The 24158-nt window shown below is 37.0% G+C and overlaps 2 protein-coding genes across 3 annotated transcripts in view; one reads left to right on the top strand and one right to left on the bottom strand.

Annotated features, from left to right (window-relative positions):
- Positions 1-1790: 1790 nt before the first annotated feature.
- The window catches only part of Cgas (cyclic GMP-AMP synthase), a 23234-nt gene continuing 866 nt past the window's right edge, over positions 1791-24158 (top strand). The window contains exons 1-5 of one of the 2 annotated variants that reach the window (XM_058578865.1): positions 1791-2611; positions 7620-7839; positions 10108-10350; positions 14391-14493; positions 15634-15748. In XM_058578865.1, the coding sequence (XP_058434848.1) occupies positions 1934-2611; positions 7620-7839; positions 10108-10350; positions 14391-14493; positions 15634-15748 (1359 nt within the window). In that variant the 5' untranslated portion in view covers positions 1791-1933. Of the gene's footprint in view, positions 2612-7619; positions 7840-10107; positions 10351-14390; positions 14494-15633; positions 21185-24158 lie in introns of those variants that run through there. The other variant, XM_046443017.2, reaches the window with a different exon arrangement.
- The window catches only part of Ddx43 (DEAD-box helicase 43), a 27479-nt gene continuing 24151 nt past the window's right edge, over positions 20831-24158 (bottom strand). The window contains exon 17 of the mRNA XM_046443050.2: positions 20831-21157. The gene's annotated coding sequence lies outside the window, so the exon portion shown is untranslated. The remainder of the gene's footprint in view (positions 21158-24158) is intronic.

The raw sequence follows: 24158 nt of genomic DNA, 5'->3' as shown, positions 1-24158 counted from the left end.
GGTCATGGCATTGGAGGTGTTCATCTCTTCTGGGAAAGTTTTCTGGGAAAGTAGGAACAGGCTGTAGGATTACGCTGGGTGGGGGCACCGTGACACTGCCACCTTATAGATGATTAACCACCTGCTCCAGATCTCCTTTTTTTCATCTCTAGAGGATGCATGGCTGCCTCCTTTTTTTTTTTTTTTTTGAGAGGGAGTGTCTTGCTAAGTTGCAGGGGGCCTGGTTAAGTTGCTAAAGCTGGCTTGGAACTTGCTATCCATCTTCCTCAGCCTCCCTAGTCACTGGGGTTACTGGCTTGTACCACAGTACCTAGTACTGACTTCTTGTTAGTTTTTGTGGGGATCACTTTGGTCAATAGGTCACTCAAACGGGCTTGATCCACAGGGATCCCATTGTGGGACTTGGAGAGAGGAGAGGGAAGCAGAAAAAAAAGAAAGAGGAAGGAAGGAGAGAAAAGAAAAGAAATCAAGGAATTTTTGTCCATTGTCAGATAAAGGGATAAACAAAATGTGATATGTATATACAACGAAATATTATTCAGCCATAAAAAGAAAGCATATTCTCATATATCCTACAATATGTAATAATTTTGTTTAAGAGAAATACTGTATGATTCCACTGACTTAAGGTACTTAGGGTAGTAAAATCACAGAAAGAGTGGTGATTTCCAAGAATTTGGGGGAGGGGGAGTTGTTTAAGATTACAGAATTTCAGTCTTTCAAGACAGAATTGGACTCAGATGGATTCCAACTGGATATGGATTGATAGAGATGGTTCACAATGATGTAAATCTACTTGCCACTGAATTGTACACTTAAAAATGGTTAAGATAGTTTTCACAAAGTAATCAAGGCTTTCTAAACCCAGGAGGTTCCTGTCTAAAATGTATTTCTATAAAGGAGGAAGCTTGGTTTTGTAAATAGATATTTGAAAGCCTACACTGAGATACTCTGGAATCACAATAACAGAAGCAGTCTTGATGATTTAAAAAATATTTATTTTAGTTGTAGATGGATACATACCTTTATTTTATTTATTTTTATGTGGTGCTGAGGATCAAACCCAGTGCCTCACAAGTGAGGCACAACCCCAGTCACTGGGCCCCAACCCAGCCTGGAGGTTGTTTTGATGGGCTTTAGAGAGTCTGAGGTGGAGATGTAGTTCAGTGATACAGCACTTGCCCAGACAGGTGCCAGGCCCTGGGTTCAACCTCATATAAAATCAACCAATCAATCAAAAAAGCCAGGACTTGTGGATAGAAACTTTAAGATTTTGTATGCTTAAAAAGAAAAAAAAGAAGTTGGGCTGGGGCTGTAGCTCAGTGGTAGAGTGCCTGCTTCACACATGTGAGGCACTGTGTTCTATCCTCAGCACCACATTAAAAAAAATAATAATAATAAAGATAGCACATTCATCTACAACTAAAAAGAAAATATTACAAAAAGTATGTCGTAAAACAAAGTCAAATAAAAGTGAAATACTTCAATCCTTATTCTATCTTGTAAAGTTTGAATATTTTCTATTTCCCATTAAAAATAACAAGATACTCTATTTAAACTTACATTGAAAAAATTTCTCTGTCAACTTAAAATGTTAAAAAATATGCAGTTTTTCAAAATAGTTTTAAACTGTGTGCCAGCAAATGTGTTTGGTCATCAAAGTCCTTGAGGAAGTTACCTGTGTTCCCTAAGCCTTTAGCACTGCCTGCACTTGCCAGGCGACCTGGTGATGGAGAGCCCGCCACTTCCCGGCGGGGGCGTGGCTCCGCGTGACCTCCCGGTGTGGTTTTCCTCCCAGTGCCAGCTTCCAGGCCGCAGACGCTGCGTTCGCGCCACATTTTTAAGTTTCATTTCTACCAGTCATTGCAAGTTCCTCCTTCCGTGGCCTTTTCCCGAAGTCGACTCTTCTTTCGAGCCACAGAGAGCACTAGCCATGGACCCCGGACGCAGAAAGGCGACTCAGATAACTTCGAAAGCCGGAGCTGCCACCCGCAAGCCTTCGGAGCCGGGTACGAGGGTAGCCCTGACCCAGCCTTGCGAGTCTCCCGCTGCTTCCCGGGCCGCCCGACCCGTGGGAAAGGGCGGCCCTGTCCGGGAGTCCCAATCCTTGCAGACCCAGAGCGCTCGGGACCCCCAGGAGAAGCTGCTGGAACGTGCTCCCGGAGCCCGATCGAAAAAGCCATCTCTGCGCGCGAAGGGTGCGCCGCCCTCGGGCTTTAGTAGCACCGAACGAATCGTGGCGCGCACGGTTCCAGCCCAGGCAATGGAGCCTCCTGCGGCCCTGGGGCCGCCCCTTCCCAGGGCAGGGTCTCGCCGCGAGGGAGGCGCGCGTTCGGCTCGGGAACAGAAACCCCAGCCTGAACCCACGGAAGTGCCTTGCTCCGTCCCGCCGCTCCGGGCCCCGAGTCTGGGAGGGAAGGAAGGGGCGCCTGGCGGCTGGAAGCCCCGGGCTGTGCTGGAGAAGTTGAGGCTCAGGCGCCAGGAAATCTCAGCCGCAGCCGAGGTGGTGAACAAGGTCGTAGACCACCTGCTTCGGAGATTGCAGGACTTCGATTCCGAGTTCAAAGGTGTCGAGTTGCTGCGCACGGGGAGCTACTACGAGCGCGTGAAGGTGAGCTACACAGCTTTCGGGGTGCGACTTCCTCACCCGTTTCCCCAGTCTCGTATTCCCCACTTCCCCTGATTCGGGATCCCTTACTTCTGTTCGGAGGTAACGCAGACTCTGACTCTTCGGTGACTTGTGACACAGTTCTAATTAGAACCACAAGCAATTGTCGGTTCATTTATTCATCTCTACATTCCCATGCAACCCACAGATACTGATTGCCAGCTACTCTCAAGACACTGATTTGAAGGAATTCAAATTTATAGATTCATTCATGCAAACAGATACATACTGAGTTCCTTTAATAATTCCATGTGTGGTTGGTGTTGATCTGAGGTCCCAAGTCAAATTCCGACTTGAATCATTTGAAGTTGTCTGTGAAAAAATCCCACCAAATTAACTTAAGAAACTTTTTCCTATGAGGTAGAAAAATATCTTCAGTCTCCCCTTATCCCTACAGACTCCCACCCCAAGCAACCCCTCCCTCTCTCTCCAATTTTATTTCATTGCCGCTTCAGGGGATTGAACCCAGGGCCTCCTGCCTTTTTCCAAAATCTTGTACAGATGTTGTAGAAAGTTCATAGTGAGTGATATTTTTTTAAAATTAAAAAAAAAAGTTCTACATCTACTAAAAAGCATAATTTCTAAACACATATCTGATATAATTGGTTTTAAGTGTGTGTTCCACAGCTCCATTTGTTCGTGGATAGTTGAGTTACTGGAGTAACATGTTACTGTAAATTGAAGGTTTGGGAGCAAGCTCCTGCCAGAAGTTTGTTTCCTGACCAGTGTCAGATTCCTTTGATTGTGTTTTTGGTCTGGCCAGTAAGTTTTCTAAGTGTTGGGTTATCTCTCTTTCTCTCTCTCTCTCTCTCTCTCTCTCTCTCTCTGTCTTTTAAATATTTTTAGTTGTAGATGGACACAATACCTTTGTTTTATTTATTTATTTTTATGCGGTGCTGAGGATGGAACCCAGTGCCTCACACATACTAGGCAAGCACTCTACCACTGAGCTACAGCCCCAGCCTGGATGTATCTCCTTGAACTCAATAAAATCGTGTACAGAAAGAGAGATAATATATGTTTATTAAGTAATCATAATTTATTTTAAAGTTATATATTAGCTTTATGCAACTGATGTTCTCTTCCAGTAGGTGGATAATTATAAAAACTAGATTTACAGTGTTAGGATTTTAAACTCTTTCTTTTCCTCTTTGGTGTTTTTATAAAAAGCACACAAGAGAGAACAGGTTAATATTATGCATATTTTATTTCTAAGGCTTAACACAAGCATTTCATGGCAATGAATAAATAAATGGGCTCCAGAAGAAAGGATGGGTGGTGTCTTTCAAGATCCATACTCATCTTTGAATATCTTCCTAAAGACACTAAAATTTAAAAAAAAAATTATTCTTAGTTTTACATGACAGTAGAATATATTTTGGCAGAATATACATACATAAAGTGTAACTTAGTCTATTGGGTTTTCACTCTTGTGGTCGTACATGGTGTGGAGTTATCCTGATTGTGTATACAAATACAAGGCTAGGAAAGTTATGACCAATTAATTCTACTGTCTGTCCTATTCTCCTTCCCCTTCCTTCCCTTCCCTTTGTTTCCCTTTGTTTAGTCTTGTCTATTTCTATTATTCCCCTCCCCAATCTCTCTCGTTTTTGGGTAAGAATCCACAAATCAGAGAGAACATTCAGCCTTTGGTGTTTTGGGATTGATTTATTGCACTTAGTATGATACTCTCCAGTTCCATCCATTTACTGGCAAATGCCATTTCATTCTTCTTTATGGCTGAGTAATATTCCATCATATATATATATATATATATATATATATATATATATATATATATAATATCACATTTTCTTTATCCATTCTTCTGTTGAAGGACACATAGGTTGTTTCCATAGCTTGGCTATTATGAGTTGAGCTGCTATAAACATCACTGTAGTGTGCTGTTTTTAAGTCCTTTGGGTTTAGATCAAGGTATGGGATAACTGGGTCAAATGGTGGTTCCATTCCAAGTTTTCTAAGGAACCTCCACACTGCTTTCCATAGTGGCTGCACCAATTTGCAGTTCCACCAACAATGTATGAGTACACCCTTTTCCCCACATCCTCGCCAACATTTACTGTTCCTTATATTCATTCTGACTGGAGTGCGATGGGATCTTAGTGTAGTTTCAATTTGCATGTCTTTAATTGCTAGAGATGTTGAATTTTTTTTTCATATATTTGTTGACCATTCGTATTTCTTCTTCTGTGAAGTGCTTGTTTATTTCCTTTGCCCATTTATTGATTGGGTTATTTATTTTTCTGCTGTTAAGTTTTTTGAGTTCTCTGTGTATTCTGCAAATTAATGTCTTATCTGAAGATACTCGAAACTTAAACCATTTGAGAAGGAATTAAATAATGGAAAGCTATATCATGTTCATTTTTCCTTAGATTGATCTATAGATGCAGTACCATCTCAGTCAAAATCCACTCACTGTTCTGTTTAAATCGACAACCTGATTAAAAGATGTATATGGAAATGCAAAGGACTTAGCAACCGAAAGGAGAAAATGTTGGAGGATTTACCTTCTAAAGAGGTGGGGTCGGGTGGGGTGGGGTGGTGGGATCTGTGAGGGCGAAGGGGTAGGGCCTGCTGGGAATGTAGCTCAGTGGTAAAGTGCCCCATACCAAAAAATAAAATAAAATAAAATAAAATAAAAGATAAACCAATTTAAAATTGGCAAACGAGTTGAACAGATAGATTAGTATACAAATAGCAATAAATGTGAAAGGTATATAGCATCAGTAATTGTTAGGAAAATGCAAATTAAAGCCATAATGATGGTTAAAATTAAAAACAACAGCAACAACAAAAACTTGACAATTCCAGTGTTGGAGAATATGTGGGGGAAACAGAAATTCTGTTAACACTGATGGGAGGGTAATTTGGTACTACCTCTTTAGAAAATTGGTAATTTCTTCTGAAGTTAAAGTAATGTCTACTCTCTGGTCCAACAGTTTCACTCCTGGGCATACATACAGTAGAAACGAGTGTCATGTCCACAAAAGATATATAAGAGAATGCTCAGAAAAGTATTATTTGTAATAGTTAAAAACTGGATTGACTGGGAGTGTAGCTCAATGGTAGAGCACTTGCCTAGCAGGTGACAGGCCCTGGATTTGATACCTAACATCAAAACAAAAGTGAAAATGACCCAAATATCTGTCAAAAGAATGAGTGAACATATTCGATATTACTTCAACGGAATACTATATGGAGTGAAAAAAAACAAATTACCAATAAACACAACAAAACATTGAATTTCACAATGTTGAATGAAATCAGATTTGGAAGGGTACATACTGTTTGATTCCTTTCTTATGACTTTCCTAAGGAGGCAAAGTCATAAGAAAGGAATCATATAGTATGTACCCTTCTAGAAGTCAGAATAACCCTTGGTGGAAAGTAACTGACAGGAAGTAGGAATGAGGAGGGAAGGTTTGTGGTGCTGGGAATAGACATAGGCAAGTTAGAATGCTTCAAAGCTCAGGATTCTTTTTCTTGAATATATCCTCCTTGGTTTGTTGTAAGCCTTTAGTTAGTTTGTAGAGTTCTGAAAAAGCTGAATTTTATGATTTCTGCCTGTGTTCTTATGGAAGAGCAGATTTGGGGAGGCTCTTCACCATGCCTACTCATGTCCTCCAAGTATTTGTTTCACCTCACAGTATGTCTCAGCTTTGGCTGCCCATGACAAAATACCATGGACTGGATGGCTTAAACAACAGAAATATAAATTTCTCACAGTTCTAGACACTGAAAGTCTGAGATCAGCATGCTGGCCTGGTCAGGTTCCAGTGGGGACCTTCTTAATGCTGTGCAGATGGTTGTCTCCGTGCATGTGCATATGTGTGCATGTGATCTTCCTCTTAAGAGGCCACCAATTCTGTCAGGTTTAGGGCCCCACTCTTATGACTTTATTTAACCTTAATTACTTCCTAAAAGTCCTATTTTTAAATAGAGTCACATTCAGGGTTCGGGCTCCAACATATGGATTTTGGGGGAGTCCATTACATAATATATCTCATTTGGACCAGCTACATTTCATGTGGTTAATAGACATGTTGGTTACTTGATTTTGTGTGTGTTTGTGTGTGCATGAGATTGAACCCAGTGGTGCTCTACAATTGAGCTACATCCCCATGCCTTTTCATTTTTTTAAATTTTAGTACCGCTAAGTTGCCAGGATGGCCTCTAACTAGTGATCCTCTGGCCTCAGCCTCCTGAGTAGCTGGGATTATAGGCATGTGCCACCAGGTCTGTCATGGTTACTCTGTTCTGTATTGAACAGTACAGTCTAATCGCAGTACTTAAAACTAAAGACATGAGCTAAATTAATACTTGTGATATTTTTAACAAAGGAAAATATTTATTATGATTGTTGTATTATTGTTGTAAGGATGAAAAAGAAGATTCTTTGAGGCTCCTGCAAATACTGTAGTTCATAGGTAGTGTATGACTTGGAGCTCACACTCATTTGATGGCTGGCAGCCATAGAGACAGCCCTTGCTTAGGTGGCCAGGAGGTAGTTATACACATTTTTGAGAACATTGTGACAGGAGGGTGGCTGCAGTGTCTATCTTATGGTATAAAAGGTAGCACATTAAAGGTTTGTAATTTTATTAAGTTTCAAACTAAAAAAAAAACCCACCTGGTATAGATTCCAAAAGCTTACATTATATCATTTAAAATTATTTTAATTATAAAAATAATGCTTGCTTATGATAAAAAAAAGAAAAAGGAAAAAATTGAGAGTAGAACCTACATACTAAAACCAGTAATACTCTTCCATCTATCGACAGCTTCAGTAGTCCCACTCCCAAAGGGCATAAATATTAAAAATCTTGCTTTTCAAAGTAGGATTCCAAGTGGAAATTTCAAGAAAAAAATTGCATTTACTTGGAACATATTCACAAGCATACATTTCAGTTCTATTTTTACTATTTCTTAGATTTCTGCACCTAATGAATTTGATGTCATGTTTAAACTGGAAGTCCCCAGAATTCAGCTAGAAGAATATTGTGATAGTGGTGCTCATTACTTTGTGAAGTTCAAAAGAAATCCCAAAGGAAATCCTCTGAAGCACTTTGTAGAAGAGGAAATATTGTCAGCTTCTAAGATGCTGTTAAAGTTTAGGAAAATCATTAAAGATGAAATTAAAAATATCAAAGGTAAGATTTTTGGCTTTTGATTCTTAAAGGTCTAATGCTACTCAGAAATTACCATCATACATCCTTCTCCTGATTGTTTTTTTTTTTTTTAACTTCTCTGCCACAGACTGTTGATTACTACTTCCTTCTAGAAACATCTTCTTTACCATTGGTTTTCCTTTGATGCATCTTCTTGGTATTCTTCTTAAGTGTTGACTGGCTCTCTTTTGGTTTCCATTGAGTACTTACTAAACTGCTGCCTGTATCACTGGATAAATGTGCCTGAGTAAAATTGGTGGGATCCCCTTTTGAAGCTCATAATCTAGTAGAGCCACAGTATAAATAACTTAACACTGAATTGCAGTGAGTGATCTGGGGGTGTGTACTGGAGTGGAGCATGACCCAGAGGCAGCAAAGAACCTACTCAAGGAACAAAATGTGTGAACAAGGGGAAGAGTGATAGGCAGGGGCAACTTTCAGGAAAGACTTGTCGATCCTGGAAAAGGATTTAGATGTTACTCTGTGTTCATTGAGAATCCAGGTTTTAATCAAGGAGTAATGATTGATTTTGTATCTTTAAAAGTTTACTCAGGGGCTAGGGTTGTGGCTCAGGGGTAGAGCACTTGCCTTGTACGTGTGATGCCCTGGGTTCAATCCTTAGCACCATGTAAAAAAAAAAAAAAAAAAAAAAAAAATATATATATATATATATATATATATATATATACAAAAAATAAAGTTAAAAAAAGTTTACTCAGGCTTCCATGGAGACATATAAGAAGGCAAATAGGAAAATGTTTTAATACTTGAGGTAGCTTCGATGAATAGGCATTGGGTGCTAGGGATGGAGAAAAGGGAGCAGATCCAAACTGTGGCAGTACTTGCATCTGGATTAATCGTAGGGGATGAGAGAGAGGACTAAATTAAGATGGTTCCCGGGTTTCTACATCGTACCTTTTTCTAGGATCAGAAGAACTGAGGAGGAACATTTTGTTGGTTAGCTTTCTGGTATTATAATAATACCTGAGAGTATTAGTTTATAAAGATTAAGATTTATTTGAGCTTCAGTCCCTGTTATTTTGAGTCTGTGATGGTACAATGTGGCAGCAACATGAGGTAGAGCAAAACCAGTCACTTCCTGCCCAGGAAGTAAAAAAGATAAAGAGAAAAGTAGCAGGGTCCCACAGTCCACCTGAAGGGGATGGCCCAGTGACTTAAAGACCATCTACAAGGCTCCACCACCTAAAGTTTCCACCACCTCCAAGTAGTGCCACCCTGAACCTTTACCACATGGATCTTTAGGGGATCCTTAAGATTCAAACTATAGGGGCTAGGGATATAGCTCAGTTGGTAGAGTGCTTGCCTTGCATGCACAAGGCCCTGGATTTGATCCCCAGCAACCCCTCCCCCCCACAAAAAAAGATCCAAACTACAAGCATTTGCACAATGGTGCACACTATGACTCCAGCGACTCAGGGAGGCTAAAGCAGGACCACCAACAGCTACCTTTCCAGTGATTGGGCATTTAGAGCTCATGGTGTCTAAAGTGAATTTCAAATTGGCTTGATTTTTCTTCCCCCTGCTTTTTGTTTTGGGGAATGGAATCAACATCAGTCCTTTCTCAGGCCGAAATCTAGGATAGAATCCCAGGCTCCTACTTTGATCCGCACCTCACACACTCTGTGTATCTACCATCTAGTTCTGTTGATTTAAACCTCTTTATTCTATTTATTTAGAGGTGGGATCTCATTACTTAGGCTACTGTCAAAAAACATTCTTTTGAGGGAGGCTGGGGGTCAAACCCAGGGCTTTGCACATGCTAGGTGAGCATTCTACCACTGCTCTAGATCCCAGCCCTGATTTGAACCTCTTTAATTGCTCTCATTTCTACTCCCCTTCTTGATGCTCACTGCTCCGTGCCTGGCTATTGGTGTGGTCTGCTCTCAGGTCTGTCTCTTTCCTGCCACTCACGTGTCTCCTTTTCAGGCTTCCTTACAAACTGGTATCCACAGTTCTAAATGAAAATTCAATTACAACACTCCCAAATCCCAAGTCTTTAGGGGCCCCTCCTCATATGTGCTATGAATCTTGACAACACCTACCAATCATAGGTATTAATAAATAAGGGTTAAATGAGTAAAACATCCTGCCTCGTGGGGTAATTTTATGTTTTAGAACTAATGTTTATCTTATACTTAGATCTTCAGTTACAATTATATCACTTTGCCCGATTTTTCCAGAGAAAATTGGATCAATGAGCCCTTTCTTCCCTTCTATATTTTTAAACAGATATAGACGTCACTATGGAGAAGAAAAAACCAGGGAGTCCTGCTGTAACACTTGTTATTAGGAAATCTGAAGAAATATTTGTGGATATAATTCTGGCTTTGGAATCAAAAAGTAGCTGGCCTGCTAACACACAGAAAGGTCTGCCTATCAATAACTGGCTTGGAGCAAAAGTTAGGACCAATCTAAGACGACAGCCATTTTACCTCGTACCCAAGCATGCAAAAAAAGGAAACGGTTTTCAAGGTATTTTAAGTGTGAAGTTAATAAACTCATAAAGGAGTTGGGAATATTTTCTGGTGGGACAGTAGAAGACTCACAGGCAACTAATGCTGTTGGCATTGCAAGAGCCATTATAATGGATAAATAGGTTACAAGACGAGAGTGAGAGAAAGAAACTGAAAAGGCGTAGTTATAGTCGTATTATTAAGCAGTTGTAGTAAGCTTCATTTGAACCTTTTTTTTTAAAAAGTGTTTATTCTTAAGTTTTAGGTGGATACAATATCTTTATTTATTTTACATTTATATGGTGCTGAGGATCGAACCCAGTGCCTCGTGCATGCTAGGCGAGCGCTCTACCACTGAGCCACAACCCCAGCCCCTTGAACCTTTTTTTTTTTTTAAAATAGACTAATGTAAGTATTCTTAGACTAGGCTAAGCCATCATATTCACTTGGAGCTATTAAATGCATTTTGAATTTATGATATTTTCTGTTTACAATGGGTTTTCTGGATATAATCTCATCATAAGTCAAGGAGCATCTGTATTTGCATGAATTATTTGGGATTTTTCTGCATGGGAGATTTGTCTCTTTTGAGTTTTTTATTGATTTATCAGGATGGACGAGGGGATATTTGTTTCATATTTTGGGCTATAATATAAAAGTACTTTATTTAGTTTGGTGCTTAGAGTGTTCCAGCTTTAGCCTTGAGGAGCTCTTTTAGTTAACTTCTGGGTCCTTTTGACATAATCCCCTTACTCTTTTTTGCACACTTCTTCACTTTGTAGCACTGTAAGATCCAAGCTCATCTTGTATATGGCCTGCTTCTGTCCTGGAACCCAAGGACCTCTGGATCTTTTTGTTGGAGAATGTGGTAGAAATCAAGATCTGGGTGATAGATGTGCTCATCACTACTAGGGTGTCATCCCCCTCACCTGGTGAAGCAAGGAAACATGTGCACACTAACCCTTGTATTTACACATATCTATAAATATTTCTATATGTAGCCCCCTGTATTGTTAAGTTATACATGAAGTCATACTGATATCTTAACTATAATCCATTGCTACATGGATCTTTCTATCCTTCTCTGTTATCTATAACCTCTCGTTCTAACATTGAAAATACTGGCCCACACCATGAGCCATTCGATTATTTAATTCTTCGATTCTAATATACAAATATACTTGTTTCAGAATTGTGAAACAATTCTCCTATGGGAAACAGTTATGATTACAGTATAGAGCTTTTTGTATAAAGTATAAAGGCCTTTTGCCTTTAGTCTTAGACTCTGTGTTAATTTCCAAAGAAAAGCATCTTTTTCCCCAGGTTGTTTCATATATTTAATATAATTAGAGTTTCTTTATAATTAGAGCACACTCTGAATTATGTTCTCACCTATTCTGACATCTTAAGTGGGTTTTTGTTTGTTTTGTTTTGTTGTTGTTGTTCATCTAGAAACTTTTTTTAAAAAAATTTGAGACAGAGTCTCTTTAAGTTGCTTAGAGACTTGCTAAATTGCTGAGGCTGACCACAAACTTGAGATCCTCCTGCCTTAGCCTCCTGAGTTACAAGTATGCACCATGGTGCTCAGCTGTCAAGTGCTTTTTAAAAAAAATTTGCATACATTTGGGTTGACTCTGTGTTGAGTTAATACACAGCACAAATTTTGACAAATACATTGGATATGTATTTGCCCTCTATAATAGTTTTACTTTCCTAAAAAGTCCTGTGCTTCATCATTTCAACCCTTCCCCTTCTAAACCCCTGGCAACCACTGATCTGTTTACTGTTTTGCAAGGAGCACATATGACTGAATGTTTAGGTAGCTGTGCCTGCACTATTTTGTTCCATTAACATCTTGGCTGGGGTATAGCTTAATGGTAGAGCACCAGGTCTTAGCTTTGACTCCTACCACCACAAAAAAGGAGAGAAAAAACTTTGATCTATCCTTGCACTAGTACCATTTTGTCATACATAATATAGCTTTATAATTGATCTTAATATCTGGTAGGGAAAGTTCTACAAATTTGTTCTTCAGTGGTATTTTAGATATTATTGACCCTTGGCATTTTCATGTATACATTGGAATCAGCTTATCAAGTTCCCCACAAAAACAATTTTTGGAATTTTGATTAAGCTAACATTATATGTGTAGATAAAATTGTCAAGACTTGATATATTAACAATAATGAATCTTTGGTCATGTGAACAAGTACATGTCTCCATTTATTTGAATTTCCTCAAGTGCTTCTTTTTTTGGTGGTACTGGACATCAAACTGAGGACCTCATACCTACTAGGTGTGAAGACTCTACCACTGAGTCACACCCCTAGCCCTTTTTGTTTTTAAGACAAAGTCTCACTAAATTGCCCAGGATGGCCTTGAACTTGCCAACATCCTGCCTCAGCCTCTGAAGTAGCTGGGATTTCGGGGGTGTACCACCACACTTGCTACCTCTAATACTTCTTAATTGAAGTATTGAGTTTTCTCTACAAAAATGTTATTTTTTTGTTGTTGTTGTTAGAGTTGCTCATAGGCAATTGATCTATTTAAAGCTTTTTTCTTTATTAGAGATGGTCTTGCTCAGTTGCTTAGGGCCTTGCTAAGTTGCTGGGGCCGACTTTGAACTTTTGATCCTCCTGAGCTGCTGGGATTATAGGCATGCACCACCATGTCCAGCTATGATGGTAATTCTTAAATAAATTCTGTAAATTTATTTATACCTTCTCATATTTTATATGTACAGTTGTATCATTTACCAATAATGATAGTTTGTTTCTCTCTTTCCAGTGGTATAACCCTGTTTTTCCTTCCATTTTTGTGTTTTCTGGGACATCCATGTTGAACAGAAATAGGGATAGCAGGCCAGGAGTGGTGATACACCCCTATAATTCCAGTTACTCAGGAGGCTAAGGCTGGAGAATTACAAATTTGAGGCCAACCTGGGCAACTTAGTGAGATACTGTGACAAAAGCATTAGAGATGTGGCTTAGTGCTTGGCTAGTGTGTAAAGGCTCTGGTTCAATACCCAGTACCAGGGGGGAGAAATAGCAGACATCGTTGCCTTTATTCTGACTTCAAGGGGAAACCTTCAAATTTTGACCTCATTTTATCATGTTGCTCTAGTTTTCTCAAATCTCCTTTTTATCAGATCAAGCTCTCAGCTAAACTCAAATTGCTGAGAAGTATTTTTTGTTTAAAATGATGAATGAATATAGAATTTTATTAGCTATATTTTCTGCATCTCCTGAGAGGATGATGTGATGTTTCTCCTCTATTCTGTTAATATGATAGATTTTATCTATTGATTTTTCTAATTATAAACCAGTCATGCATTACTGATATAAAAACAACTAGGAACCAGAATGATTAGAGTTTAAGAAAGCAAGCCAGTGGCACACATCTGTAACCTCAGCGGCTTGGGAGGCTAAGGCAGGAGGATTACAAGTACAAAGCCAGCCTTAGTAACTTAGTGAGACAAACAACTTGACAAGACACTGTCTTAAAATTAAAAAAAAAAATTTAAAAGGGTTGAGGATGTTGCTCAGTGGTTAGGCACCCCTGGGTTCAATTCTCCTGTACCAAAAAGTAATTAAATAAAAGAGCAAGCCATGGTAAGACTCAGGGAATGTCGTTCTACTCTTACACAAACTCTCACAAAGAATAGAAAGAAAATATTTCCCAATTCATTTTATATTAATACCCAAACTTGCAAGGATGATACAAAAAACTGAATCAGTTGATTCAAATTACTATTGAAACAAAATATTAACAAAGCTGAATTTGGCATTATATCAATAAGCAATACATGTTACCTTGGCTAACTATGTTAAGTCCCTACTTCTTCCTGGACCCTCCCACTTTTTTCCCATTTAGGTCCATTTCTTGGCTTCACTGCCTTTATTTTAATGTATAATTAAATTATATGTTTGTTCACTTCTTTTGGTCTTTCTCTAGATTTCTTCAGAATAATATATTAATAGAGAAACACTTAAATATCATGTTTTCTAGATTTGAATGCTCTTGATAAAGTGCTTTTCTGTTTTTCTTTTTGAAATTAAGAAGAGACATGGCGGCTCTCTTTCTCTCACATTGAAAAAGACATTTTGAACAACCATGGACAATCTAAAACATGTTGTGAAACTGATGGAGTTAAATGTTGCAGGTAATTTCCTTATTTTGTTAAATGGCAGATTGTATGTGATATGTTTAGTTTTTTGTTGACTCTGTAGCTCACATCTAAAAATGATCATTGAGTTGGGGGCCAGGGAAGGGCTTGGTGACCTGGGGAAAGTGTAAGCATATTAATGCCATGTAATAGGAGGAGGCAGAGGGTTACTCTTATTGGATACTAGTGCTTGCTTTGGAATAGTTTGACTGCATTGAAAGCTAGGAACTGACTGGCCAAACTTGAAATCATGCTAAAAGATAGTTATTTCTCTTTAGCATACATACCATAAAAAACTGAGATGGAAAAAGAATTGTTCATGTGAGTTTCTAAAGTTGATCAGTTAAAGGTCATGAATGAGAAAACCTCAAATGATGAATGGCCAACATTCAGGCACAGAGGTTCTTTAAAGCCTTATATGCAGACTTTGAAGCAAGCATTTGGGAAAGTATATTGCTGACATGGCTAAGTAATTTTATAATATTAACTTTTGTCATCTCCTAAATAATTGAATAAATATTTACAATCAGGGGCTGGGGTTCTGGCTCAGCGGTAGAGCGCCCGCCTCACATGTGTGAGACCCTGGGTTCGATCCTCAGCACTACATAAAAATAAATAAACAAAATAAAGATAAATATTTACAATCCAGCAAAATAAAATAATTTTATAAAAATCAAAACAAAAGTTTTATAGATACCAAAGGAATAGAAGAGTCATATAAATATCTGTCAGTTCTACATAGTTGAATTAATTCTGTGTGTGTGTGTGTGTGTGTGTGTATTACTGGAGATTGAACTTTAGAACCTTGTACATGCCAGGCAAATGCTCTACCACTGAGCCACATCCTCAGCCCTAGTTGAATTAACAATGATAGAAGAAAATGTCTAAGCTAGGATTGGAGAAGAGAGAAGAAATATGTGCTTTTGAAACTTCAAAGCATATATTTGACTCTTTTTTTTTTTGGCAAAGCATATATTTGAAAATATAATCAGGCTTAAGGTGACTATATTACATTTAATTATATTAATATATCTTTACTGTTTAAATATGTTTTTTTCTGTAAGATTCTGAGGTCCTTTGTGAAATAAACAAGTTGTAAATAAATAAAAGTAAATAGCTTTCATTTTTATTTGACAGGAAAGATTGTTTAAAACTAATGAAATACCTTTTGGAACAGCTGAAAAAAAAGTTTGAAGACCGAAAAGAACTGGATAAATTCTGCTCTTATCATGTAAAAACTGCCTTCCTGCATGTATGTACCAAGAATCCACAGGATAGTCAGTGGCACCCCAAAAATCTAGTAGTCTGCTTTGATAACTGTGTGGCATTCTTTCTTGAGTGTCTTAGGGCAGAACAACTTGAGCATTATTTTATTCCTGTAGTCAATCTATTCTCTCGAAACCACATTGACAAAATAAGTAAAGAATTTTTGTGCAAAGAAATTGAATATGAAAGAAACAATGGATTTCCAATTTTTAATGAATTTTGAAATTTTATTTTAAGAAAAAAACAAGAATCAAAGTGACTGTAGTAATTGGGATTGCCCAACAATGATTGTCTAGAATGAGTGTAATTAATTATTCATTCTCAGTTTGTCATAAATGACCCTAATATAAAGGGTTGTAGATAAAGTGTGAAGGATTGACAATCCTAGAAAAGAGATTAGATAAGAAATGAAAAGCAAAACAAGTATTTAAAGTCTAACGGCTTTACCAGACTAGGCACTGTGGTAAATACTTATAATGCCAGCTACTTAGGAGACTGAGGCAGGAGGAACACAGGAGCTCAGGGCCAGCCTGGGCAACTTGGGAGACCCTGTCTCAAATAATAAATAATAAAATTAAATGAAGAAATAAAAACTTTATCAGATTGGAAAGTGGAAAAGGAATAAAATATATATCATCCACAATTAAATTCATCAAGCACTTACTGAATACCAGTTCTTACCTAGCACAGGTATGTGGAAGGTTGTGAGAAACAGTGGTAAAAATGATCATTGCTTCCATAAAATTGGTGGGCTTTGTTCAACTTAAAATATTTTGGGGACTTTGGGGATGTGGTTTTTACCTTGTGTGCAGGAGGCCCTGAGTTTGATCCCCATCACCACACACAAAAATACGTGTGTGTGTGTGTGTGTGTGTACACACATTACTATATTTGGAAGCAATTTCTGGTCTGGTCCTATATGCTAGGATAAGAAAGAAGAAAATGAAAAACTAAGTTTTATTTTGTCTGTATATATCTCAGTAAATACATAACCATATAGGAAAATGTAGGATATTTCACTACATATGGCCAAGTATAAAACTTATTTTCTTTTATTTATTTTTATTTTCAGTAATACTTTTCTGTGTTTCTGAATGGGTAATACATATATTACCAAACTCAGAGAAAGGGGTGTGGGGCAAAACATATTCAAGTAGCACTCAACCTAGAGGCACTGATGTTCAACTTTTTCTGTTGGTACATTTTATACATTATCTGGTTTATCTTTTTCTCATTGTTTTGTAGTTCTTTGTGTTTTGGATACTTATCCTTTGCTGTTTATGTAACATATAACTTCTATATGTGGGTTGTCTCCCATCTTTTTTCTTATCTTTTAGTAAACAAGGCTTTAAATTTTTGTGTAGTTGAATTTGTCAGTTGTGTTTATGGTTTGTGCTTTATACTTAACAACCTACTGTGTTTGAACGTACTAAGAGAAATGGCAAACAAGCAAAAAAATTCAAGCTATATTTAACATCATAAAAAATGTACAGAAAAAAAGAAAAGTATATGTGGCCCTGGGTTCAAGCTCCAGTACACATACACAAACACAAAAGAGAGAGAAGGAGAAAGGAAAAAAAAATCATAGTCTGATTTGAGAATATTGTTGAGTTTCAATTATTTGCAAAATTGTCATATGACAATTGACTATTCATCTTCTACTAACTATATTAACCTTCTCCATATTATGATTATCACTATATGGGGAAGATAGGACAGCTGGCTGAGTGGTTGTAAAGTGATAATATGGTAGATGGACAACAGATTGAATTAGTTTCCTGTTGTTGTTGTGTAACACGTTACCACAAGTTTAGTGGCTTAAAACAATGTATGTTCATTATTTCAAAGTTTCTGTGGGTCAGGATTCTGACTCTGCTCAGGGTCTCATGAAGCTATAATTAGGGTACTAGCTGGGACTGTGGCAGCATCTGAGACAGGAGAAAGAGCCACTCATGTTGGCAGAATTTGTAGCACTGAGGGCTTTAATTTCTGCTGTCAGCTGCAGGTTGCCCATGTTCCTTACCACCTGAGCCTCTCAACATAGGCAGTCCATGATAGTAACTTAATTCTTCAAAGCTGTCATCTAACTAAATTTTCTATTATCTTAACCCTTCTTTGTAGTTTCCAGCTTTTTTTGTCATTCTGTATTGCAATCTGGATTCTTTTCTATCTTTCAGTTCTTGGTTATTCTTTGCCTGGCATGGTGGCACATGCCTGTAATCAGTAGGCTGAGGTAGGAGGATCCCAAGTTCAAGGCCAGCCTGGACATCTTAGCAAGACTGTCTCAAAATAAAATATAAAGAGAGCTAGGGATAAAATTTAGGCCTTAAGTAGGCCTGAGTTCAATCCCTGGTCCAAAAAATAATAATTAATAAAGAAATGATTCATAAATTTTAGTTGGCCTGTCATTCTGGGCAGCATGATGAAACTTGTGTCATCCTGCTCTGTCCCTGGCCAACCTACTCCATTTTGTATGGGACATGAATCATCCCTTTGTCTAGAATATCTATGCAGTATATGCCACCCCTCCAATAGTCACATAGCTTTCTTAGTTATCACATCAATTGTAATGTTATCAATACTTGTGTTTAAGTAACCCTCATTTTATTTAATAATGATTACAAAGTGCAAGAATAGTGATGCTTGTAATTTGGACACACAAAAACGAAGCTGTGAAGTGTTTTTGTTTTGTTTTGTTTTTTGGTACTGGGGATTGAACTTGGGCATTCAACCACTGAGCCACATCCCCAGCCCTATTTTGTATTTTACTTAGAGACAGGGTTTCACCAAGTTGCTTACTTAGTGCCTTGCCATTACTGAGGCTGGCTTTGAACTTGCAATCTTCCTGCGTCCAGCCTCCCAAGCCACTGGGATTACAAGCATGTGCCACCCTGCCTGGCTATGAAATGCTGTTTTAAGCCTAAAGGTCTCTATGAGAAAAGAAAAAAATTATACATGAAGGTTGCTAAGATCTACAGTAAGAACAAATCATCTGTGAAATTGCATGGAAAAAATCATGCTGGTTTTGCTGTTGCACCTAAAAATGCAAAGGTATGGCCACAGTGCATAATAAGTGATTAGTTAAGATGGGAAAGACATTATTAAATTGTGATGGAAGGCATGAACAGAAAATGTGTTTCAAGTGATGGCAACATTTATAACAGAAAGCATTATTCCTATAAAATGACCTCAGTAAAGGACCCCTGAAACAAGCAGCACCAAGCTATTTACTTGCAAGGAAAGGGTTATTAGATAGATTCAGGAATAGATTTGGACTGAAAAATAATTACTGGAGAGGCTGAATCTGTCAGTAAAGAAAATGCTGCCACATTTCAGACAGCGTTGAAGTTGCTCAAGAAGAAAGGAAACCATCCCAAACAAGTCTTTAGTAGTACTATTTCTCGTTATTGTTGCTCATCTCTTCTTGTGCCTATGATTAAATTTAATCACAGGTATCTACAGGGTTCAGTTTTATTTAGTTGTAGTTACCTGAGGGTCTTTGGATGCATCCCCTTCAAATAAGTGGTACATGCAAATGCCCAAATTCACAGGGTATATAAGCACAATGAAAGTATCAATTCCAATTATTATTCAGCCACTCATTTATCCAGAGGCAATTACCATTACCTTCTTGTATCACATTCTGAGGATATGCTTATATTTTACGGAGTTAAATTAACATTCTTCACTTTAGCTTTATAGAATGAATTGGAAAACTCAACTTTTAAAAATTTTTGTTAAAAATTGAACCAGGGTTTCTTTACCACTAAGCTACACCTTCAGTCCTTTTTATTTTTTGCTAAGTTGCTGAAGCTGACCTCAGACTTGCAATCCTCATGTCTCAGCCTCCTGAGTAGCTAGGGTTAACAGCGTGCACCACCATGCCTGGGAGAAACTCATCTTTTTCAATGTTCTATCTAGCACATAGGAATGTATCCTCTTATTGAAGGTCCTTGATTGCCTTTTATGTTTGTTTTGTCTTGATTCAGTTAAACTTCCTCAGTAAATTGTGGTAATTAAGAAATCACAAAATGATCAATTCGAAGAATTTTCATATTTGTTGGCAATAATTATGCTCAGTGTTCTTATCATTTGATGCTTTTAAGCCCCCAATTCCTAGACTTAACCAGAAACTTGTGTACTTGATCGGTCTTACTGAAGAATCAGCTGTTATGGGGCTGAGGTTGTGGCTCAGTGGTACAGCACTCCCCTACCATGGATGAGGCACTGGGTTTGATCCTCAACCCCACATAAAAATTAATAAAGATAAAGATATTGTGTCCACGTACAATAAAAAAATATTTTTTAAAAAACCAGCTGTTATGTTTTCACTGATTTGTCTCCTAAGTTATTCATTTGTTAATTTTATTTCCTTTTCTCTAAAGTTCTTGTTAATCTTACTGTTAACACCAGGAAACTCATGACTTGAGTGAATAATTTGTAATGAAGGCCTAAACTAATTATACACAAATATAATTATAAATGCACAAATTCTAGAAATTAATAAATATATATTAACTTATGTATGGAGGAAAAGATAACATAAAAGTATAAGGGAAAATATAATTAATGTGATCAAGGAATGTTTATGGAAATGCCATTTGACTTTCTGGGATGTTAACATACATAGATGGGCTAAAATAAAGATAACAGGTTGTTTCATATTTTTGGTCTCAAACAATTCATTTGCTTGATTCATATTTCCAAATAAGTATAATCATTTAAGAAAAGCATATGTGCCAAGCATGGTGGAGCAAGCCTGGTAGACGGAGGCAGGAGGATCTCAAGTTCAAAGCCAGCGACAGCAACTTAGAAAGGTCCAGAGCAACTTAGCAAGACGTTGTCTCAAAATATAAAAAGGGCTGGGTATGTGACAATGCTTAAGCACCCCTGGGTTTAATCCTTAGTACCAAAAAGAAAAGGAAAAAACCCCACACAAATAAAATACTACTTACAAATACAAAATTAAGGTACTACACAGAGAGACAAAGTTCAACTTGTCCTTTTTATCACAGAAATTAACGTTTATTTTGTTAACAGTTATCTTTTTTACTGTCATAACATCTGAACAAGAACTCTTTAAAGACCGACCTTACAACATTACAGAGAATTTTTCAAAGTCTTTTTAATAAAAATATTTTAAATAAAGGAAAACCTTCTGCATCATCCTTCATAAATATCCATGAAAAAAATTTCAACTCAAGTTTAAATACTTTTGATTTTATTAAAGAAAGTATAAAATATTGAAATCTACATTTTTTTTGCAGTACTGGGGGTTTTGGGATTCTACATTTTTAAACACTATTATGTTAAGAATCAGCTGTCTCTTCATACTACTGGACGTTTCAATACTTATTTTCATCTCGAATAACGTATTTCTAAAATATCTTGAATTCTGAAAAGTAAACAGAGAAAAAAATATAAATTACTATTCCCAACATTGTTTTTAAAGTTTAATTGTGATGAAATGTACATAAAATTTACTATTTTAACCATTTTTGTGTGCAGTTCAGTAGTGTTTGTATTGTCATACAACAAATCTCCAGAACATTTCATCTTAAAAAACTGAAATTCTGTACCCATTAAATAATAACTCTTGCTTTTCCTGCAACCCCACCAGTCTTTGATAACCACCATTTTGCTTTGTTTCTACTATTTTAGATATAAGCGGGTACACCTTTTTGTGACTGTTTTATTTTACTTAGCATAATAGCTCTAAGGCTCATCCATTTGGTTTCTGGACTTGCTCGCCAACACTTGCCATTTTTTTTCTCATTGTTCTTTTGTTATTTTAACTTTCTCTAGTGATATAGAGAGCATTTTTTTCATATGGTTATTTTCCATTTGTATATTATCTTTGGATAAATACATATTTATTTTCCCATTTTCTCACTAGGTTTTATGTTTTTGTTGAGTCGTACCAGTTCTTTTGGATGTTAACTCCTAGTCAGATGTGATCTGAAAATATTTTCTCCAATTGCATAGGCTGCCTTTTCATTTTATGTCTTATTGTGCACAAATGTTACACCCAAGAAATTACTAACAAACCCAATGTCAAGTTTTTCCTGTTTTTCTCTCCTAGGAGTTTCATAGTTTGGGTCTTAACATTTTAGGTTTTTAATCCATCTTGTGTTAATTATTGTATGTTGTAACTTAAGGCTCCATGTTCTTTCTTTTGGAATGTGGTTCTACAATTTTTTTCAGCAACATTTGTTGAGGGGACTGCCCTTGCCCTATTGAGTAGTCTTCTTTTTTTTTTAGTTAGTTGCTCAAAACATTACAATGATCTTGACATATCATAAATCATATATTTGATTCAAATGGGGTATGAATTCTTATTTTTCCCACGTGTACAGATTGCAGGATCACATTGGTTATACAGCCACATTTATACATGCTGCCATACAAGTGTCTGTTGTATTCTGTTGCCCTTCCTATCCCCTTCCTATTCCCCCTCCCTATTGAGTGGTCTTGATGCATGGTTGAAAATCAACTGATAATACAAGGTTTTAAATTATTTAAGGGTATATTTTTGGGTTGTATATTCTATATTATTGATATATATCTATTATGCTAATATCACTGTTTTAATTACTATAGCTTTATAAAATTACATGAGGAAGTGAGTACTCCAACTATCTATTTTTAAATTTCTGGGACAATGTCTCCCTTTGCTGCCTAGGCTGGTCTTGAACTCATAATCCTCCAGCTTCTTCCTCCTAAGTCCTGAACTAGGTGTGTGTACCTGGCCAATTACATTGTCTCAAAATTGTTTTGGTACTTAGGGGTCCTTTGAGATCCCATATTAATTTTAGGATAAAATTTTTCTTTTGTTTTTTGTACCAGGGATTGAACCCAGCAGTGCTTATCCATCAAGCCACATCCTTAGCTCTTTGCTGTATTTTATTAAGAGACAGGGTCTCACTGAGTTTCTCAGGGCCTCAATAAGTTGCTGAAGCTGGGCTTGAAATGGTCCTCCTGCCTCAGCCTCCAGAGTCACTGGGATTATAGGCATCCACAACCACGCCCGGCAACTTTTTCCATTTTGGAAAAAAAAAAAAAGCCATTGGGATTTTGATAGAAATTGTTCTGTATCTGTAGATTGCTTTGGGTAGTATTGACATCTTAAGAATAAACAGCAGAACAGGATCAAAGATTATGTCTGATACATAAAGGAAAATAAGAAATTATTTGTAAAATAATTCTTCCTAGAAAAATACTTCATCCTCAAAAAGTTGAGGTGTTATAAGGAGTCTAGCATGTGCAAGGGCCTGGGTTAAATTCCCAGTACCCTACAAAAATAAAAAAACAACCAACTTTTACCAACTTTGAAGTGTTGCCTAAATTTTCATAATTCTTATGTGACTATCAGCATTTTTTCCTCAGAACATTTGTAAAATATTTTTGCTTGACCAGTGAGACAAGTATTTTGCCAGGATCATTACATTTACATAAACAGCAGAGCAGGATCTAAGATTATGTCTGATACATAAAGGAAAATAAGAAATTATTTGTAAAATAATTTACAAATTACATTTACATATAGTCTTAGTAGTAGTGTTTCCAGAAATACTATACATATTAAAATAAATACTGTGGTTTACAGACAGGGTTACCATTCTATTTAACTTCTGGTTTTCAGAGTACATGTACTTGGTTTATTTTTGAATGTTTTATTCTTTACTACCACTATAAAACGGAATCATTTTCTTAAATTCTTGGTTTATTATTTGTACATTTCAGAAATGCAACTAATTTATTAAGTCTACATTCTACAACTTGCCAGATTTTTGTGGAATGTTTAGGACTTTCTACATCTAAGCTCATGTATTCTGTAAAGATACCCCTTTTTCCAGTTGAGGTCCTTGCATTTTCTTGCCTCCTTGCTCCAGCTAGAATTCCCAGAACTATGGTGAATGGAAGTAGTGACAGCCTGCTTGTTATAGTCCTTTGTTTTTACCACAGACTTAAAAATTTGTTGTTTACATGTACATGACAGTAGAGTGTTTTGATGTATTTTACATACATGGAGTATAACTTATTCTAATTAGAACCCATTCTTTTATTATTTTTTTTAGTTATACATTACAGTAGAAGATGTTTTGACATATCATACATATAATGTATAACTTCGCATTTAGAATCCCATTCTTTTTTTTTTTTAAAGAGAGAGAGAGAATTTTTTAATATTTATTTTTTAGTTTTCGGCGGACACAACATCTTTGTTTGTATGTGGTGCTGAGGATCGAACCTAGGCCGCATGCATGCCAGGCGACCTTGCTACAGCTTGAGCCACATCCCCAGCCCTAGAATCCCGTTCTTGTAGTTGCACCTGATGTGGATTTCACTAGTGGTATATTAATATGTGAATATAGAAAATTTTATCTTTTCTATTC

This window comes from Marmota monax, unplaced genomic scaffold, assembly GCF_021218885.2.
Source record: "Marmota monax isolate L192 unplaced genomic scaffold, Marmota_monax_Labrador192_F-V1.1 WCK01_AAM20220418_F8-fsc00091, whole genome shotgun sequence".
In the NCBI taxonomy this organism is placed as follows: Eukaryota; Metazoa; Chordata; class Mammalia; order Rodentia; family Sciuridae; genus Marmota; species Marmota monax.
Note: the sequence above shows the minus strand (reverse complement) of the source record. Positions and strands in the feature narration are given on the sequence as shown.